Genomic DNA, 5,453 nt, shown 5'->3' with positions numbered 1-5,453 from the left:
AGTCTCACTCTGTCACCCATGCTGGAGTGCAGTGGCACGATCTCGGCTCACTGCAAGCTCCGCCTCCTGGGTTACGCCATTCTCCTGCCTCAGCCTCCCGAGTAGCTGGGACTGTAAGTGCCCACCTTATTTTTTGTATTTTTAGTAGAGACGGGATATCACCGTGTTAGCCAGGACGGTTTCAATCTCCCTACCTCGTGATCCGCCCGCGTTGGCCTCCCGAAGTGCTGGGATTACAGGTGTGAGCCACCGTGCCTGGCTTATATCTTGTTTTTTTAGGATTGTATAATAAACATTTTCCAAGTTTTCAAATAATTTAGATTAACTTTTATTTTGTATAGTGTCTCCATGTGACATAGATAGCCTAAATTGTATTTTTTCATTTGGATTTTATATCATCCATTATGGAAGGACTTTTAAGGTTTTGACAGTGTAGCCATTCTTGTAATATAAAATAGAACACTAACCTTTTTACATTTTAAAATTTCAGAATCAAATTGTGATTAAAGCTGCTATTATAAACATCCATGTGTAGGATTTTATGTGGACATAAATTTTCAACTCATTTGGGTAAACCTTTAATATATTGTTAATTTGATACTCTTTAAAATATTTAAATAAACTCAGGAAAGTTTGGAAAATAATTCTCCAAGCCTGAATCAATAAATATTGTGCATAAGGAGACCATTTGCAAAAGATTTGCAAAAGTAGATGCATTTTTAAATTAAAGGGTAGCGCGTTCCTTCCTGACATTTTTTTTCACCTGGGACACAGATTTGAATCTTAACTTTGATGAGCAACTTAGTCCTGTATTAATAAACCCGGATAACTCCTTTCTTAATCTTGAAATAAAGGACTAAGAGATGATAATGTTAACTCTGCTGTGTTGATCTCAAAATGATATGTGGATACTTGCCCGTTAGATGCTGGACTTTTACAAGTGACATTAAATGAATATAAAATGACAACAGTTTTGGACTATATTCTAGCTGTTGGCTGGAGGTGAAAGATGATTAATCAGATGCCGATAGTCTCTGCCTCTTATTTTTCATTTTACACATTTTTGCTCTTGTCTCTTACCTCTTTTGTAGGATATAAATAAATTTCAGCAATGTATAAATAAGCACAGTATGAACTATAGGATCTGATTTTCGTCATGTCTAGTTTTGTTAATATTGATTGTTTTTAAATGGTTCATTTCCATTCAGTTAAAAATATGTTTTATATAGCTGTCTCATTGAAATATTTTAATTTTATATCATATGCTAGGCCTACCTATCTGGCCATGTTTCAAGAGAATCTATAAATGTAATATATAAGAAATTGATGATCCTTCAGGCGAATGTTGACATTTGAGACAATGTAGTTTTACCTCTGAAATTATCTTTTAAAAACAAATTGCATTTAACTGACAACAATTATGATATATGTAAATATTGTATTCTTTTTAGCATTCTCTGTAAATTGCATAGTAACTTTTCGGAATCCCTGTGGCCCTGATTACCTATTGAAAATTTCTTTTTGTCAGAACATCCTTTATTCAAAGTGTTTAATTCATTTTTTAAGGAAAATCATTAAAATTTTTGAATAGAACTTGTTTAACAGAAATATTTAAAATTGTTGATGTTATACTTGTGAATTCCAAATTGTTGGGCTCTAAAGATGGTGAGTATCCTCACAAAATTCTAGGTATTGCCTTTTTTTTGTATGTAGTGTAACTTTAGAAGATAATATGTAAAATGTGGATTATTACTATTTGTGAGAAGACCATTTTTCATGTTGACTAGATTATTGTAGAAATAGTTTACTTAAAATATTTTTTAAAAGAGAATCTTTGAAAAGACCAAAGTTATTTTTTAAAATAACTTCATATTATTGCTTTTGATCTTCTTAACAGTTCTCTGAGGTAGAAAATTGGATTTCTTTTGCTCTGTTTTTATACTCTTGATCTTAGCCAAAAAGCCAAGCAGTGATTGCCCTGTTTTATAGATGTTATTCAGGTAGAGTGATGTGTCCAAGGTCACATCAAGGTAAGTTACAAAACAGAGATTAGAATGGACCTTCTGACTCAGTTTACTGCCTAGATTACCAAACACTCTTTTACAGTATTTTACCATAGTCAGTGATACCATTTTGTTTCATTGTCTATTACTACCTAAAGAAGATAAATTACAACCTAACTCTCTAGTATTTTTTCAAACTAATGTGACCAGAAAACTTACTTTGGGGAAGTGGGAGGTGTGAGTGAGCATATTCTTTGATGATTTAATCCTAATGAAGAAGCATGTATTTACCTATAAATAAGCAATACAATGCTAATCATTTTTTGTCTTTTAGCCAGAACAGGTAAAGGAATAGCACTGGGTGAATGTAAATGAAAGAAGCTAACAGGGGAGGTTCAGGGCTAAAACGGTAGATTTGTCATGTGGTCTTAGTGTGCACTATTGCATCCAATAAGGAATTCTTCTATACTTTCTGTTACAGATGCTGAAATTTTCTTCTAAGGAGAAATATCCCTTATTTACTTTTGTAAATGGTCATTCCAGAGACTATGATTTTACATCTACTACAACCAATGAAGAAGACCTTTTTTCAGAGGATGAAAAGAAACGATTAAAAAGATTTAGCATGGAAGAGTTTGTCTTGCTTTAAAGATTAATACATTTGTGCTTGATGAGAAGAATTCCGTTGAAAGGGGAAAATGAAGAGAAACAAGTGTATTCGAAATGTTTATTTTCACAAATATCTTAATTTTTTATGTTCTTTAAGAAAAAGAACATTTGAAAATATAAAAGTTTAAAGATATTTTTCTAAAAGAGGAATGATTTAATGAATCTTGCTTTCTAATAAATAAATTGAGTGATTCTGGTTGCATTCCTGTTTCCCTAAGATCTACTAGTGATAATTCTGCCTTAACTGTAAGGCTTTTAGTCTTCAAAGTCTTCCACCTGAGCCCATTGTTCTCATGGAGGTTTTGTGATATTAACCCTCCCCCAAAGACTGGGATCACCAAATAGTTTCAAAATTCTCAGTTTGTACTAATGACCAGAAGATCAGAGAAGGAAGCTTTAATGCTGTCTAGCCTACTGCTATTAATGCAATCAAAGAATGCTTTTGCATATGTGTTGATAATTAAATAGTATTTGTTAACTGTGATATGCATACACTTATATAAGCAGAATTATGAGTTAAAGTAATATTTCACAATATGATTTTTATAATGGCTCCTCATTATGCTTGCTGTTGAACCTTTTATGAGGAGTGAATATAAAGTATTGGTTTTCCGTCACAAATTTAAAGGTTATGTTATTAATACTATTATAACTGCATCCAATCAAATCAGATAAAGGCAACTATAAAATAGTAGTAGTGTTTGTTTCCTATCCCAAGGGCAAAATTTTATGGGAACTCAATTTATTATGCAGTTTTCAAATCTAAAGTACCAAGAAAGATGTCACTAGGTTCTCTTCTATGTGATTTTTGTTTTTTTATATAAAGCAGTGTAGTGGTGTTTAGAAGCTGAGGCCACCTATAAGGCAAATCTGCCTTAAGTGTATTATTTGTTACTTAAAGGCAAATTTGTGATCTAAAAGTACAAGAGTGATTATTGGGCTAGGATTATAAAATATATAATAAAGATGTGAGAAGATAAAATGCTTTTGTTTTGGTTTTAATGTTGGGATTATTTTAATCCTTTCATTTGAAAAATCGATGTCTCAAATGAATTCTGTTCATTTATAATAAATGCATATATTGCTTTGAAAACAATATTAATTTTTTTAAGTGGAGCTTTCATGTTTCAGTGTAGAAACGTTACTTATAAAGACATAAAATTGTGTATCATCTAAAGTCATTGATCTCTTCCATCAGAAAACCTATTTGTTTAGAGTTGCATGTAAAGCTGAAAGAGAGGGTGGGCGGATTGTTTTAGTATACCTGATGAGAAAAATCAGGTTTGACATTTCTCATTGAGGATGACTTACTGGATTGAAATAAATAGTCTGGAATCTAAAAATTTTCTTTAGTCTAGATACAGACAGGACAAATTAAGTCCAATACTAATTTTCCTAGACTGTCAAAGCAATATAGGAACCAGAAGCCAGTGGTATACCAGATTTTATACAGTGCAGTCTTCTGATCTAAGCTATTGCAATTTACTGTTCCTACATAGCTGCAGTATTCACAGGATTCTACAGTAAACACATCCAATGAGAGCACCCATACCTTGAAGTGGGTCTGAACCAGTTGTCAATGTTCTTACAAGAACTAATATGAAAGCTTAAGAGCTGCAGAGTAGCATTGTTATTTCCTCAACATATTTAGGGATCATTTTTAGGTAGATTATTGGAATGAGACAAGATTACACCTGGGCAAAGTTAATGTGAGAGGAGGCAAAAATTTCCTTTACATTGAATTGTATGGAAAACACTTAGTATATTTTACAGACAAATCTTACAATACAGTCATCCTCATGACTGGGAATAAATGTTTGGAATCAAATTGTTTTACATAATATGCACACATAACAGTATTGACTTATATGTGTAAGTGAATGAATGCATGCATGATAATTGAGAGAGGGTCAATTTATTTTGCCTGGTAATTCACCTTCAGTCAAAGACCAGCCAAAAGTTATGCTAATCTTTTATTTGGAAGGCAGCAACAAAAGTATATCATTAGAGTTAGAATAAACGTACTGTACATCCTGGTTTCAGACTTTGTTGTGAACACAGATTTCATTTCAAGTTCTGACAGCTAGTAAACTCAGTCAATAAAGCTTATGGATGATCTCTTTCAGCCTGGAATAAAGGAAAGTCAAAAAGGACAAGATTCTAAGATGAGTGTTCTGTTAGAATTATGATAGGAGAATCCTCCATTTGCACATCAATATTAAGATACTGGATTTTACCATTAACATTTCAGAAATGAATTTTAAAATTCTTGATGTGACTTTTGATGTTGAAGATTTCTTTTCTCTTTTCTTCATAAGATTTGACACTTTGAATCCCTTTTTGTTAAGGTGTTAACCACCAGCAGGCAATCTTAAGAGTCATAATTTGCTGAATGAGTGAAGGAAAAGATCCTTTATAGTGTAAGTATAACCAGAAAATTTCCTTGAGGTATTCATATTTCTGTTTTTACATTAAACCAACCTCATTAAATCTGTATTAGTGAGAAGACAACTGTAGAGGATTAAAAATTTAGGTTGCTTTTGTGTTCTTTATCATTAGGATTTAACATTGTCCGAGGGCAAACATATCTAAATATATATGTTAATTCCATCTTGTTTTAGAAGAATTAACAGCAAAATGACTTAGCTATATAATCTATCTAATTTTAGGTAATAATCTCTATTTTCTAGAGATCTCTAGTTCCCTTCTATTATTCAATACTAGTAGAAAGCACTTTATTCTTTTTTTTTTTTTTTTTTTTTTTTTTTTTTTTTTTTTTTT

General features: G+C 31.8%; 1 protein-coding gene across 1 annotated transcript in view; it reads left to right on the top strand.

Moving 5' to 3' along the window:
* Positions 1–3,765, top strand: part of ATG4C (autophagy related 4C cysteine peptidase) — a 72,178-nt gene extending 68,413 nt beyond the window's left edge. The window contains 1 exon segment of the mRNA XM_017877217.1: positions 2,485–3,765. Coding sequence (XP_017732706.1) covers positions 2,485–2,652 — 168 coding nt within the window. The 3' untranslated portion in view covers positions 2,653–3,765.
* The last annotated feature ends 1,688 nt before the right edge of the window (positions 3,766–5,453 follow it).

This window comes from Rhinopithecus bieti, unplaced genomic scaffold, assembly GCF_001698545.2.
Source record: "Rhinopithecus bieti isolate Rb0 unplaced genomic scaffold, ASM169854v2 scaffold_6380, whole genome shotgun sequence".
Classification (NCBI taxonomy): Eukaryota; Metazoa; Chordata; class Mammalia; order Primates; family Cercopithecidae; genus Rhinopithecus; species Rhinopithecus bieti.
The sequence above is the reverse complement of the archived record's forward strand: the minus strand, read 5'-3'. Positions and strand labels throughout refer to the sequence as shown.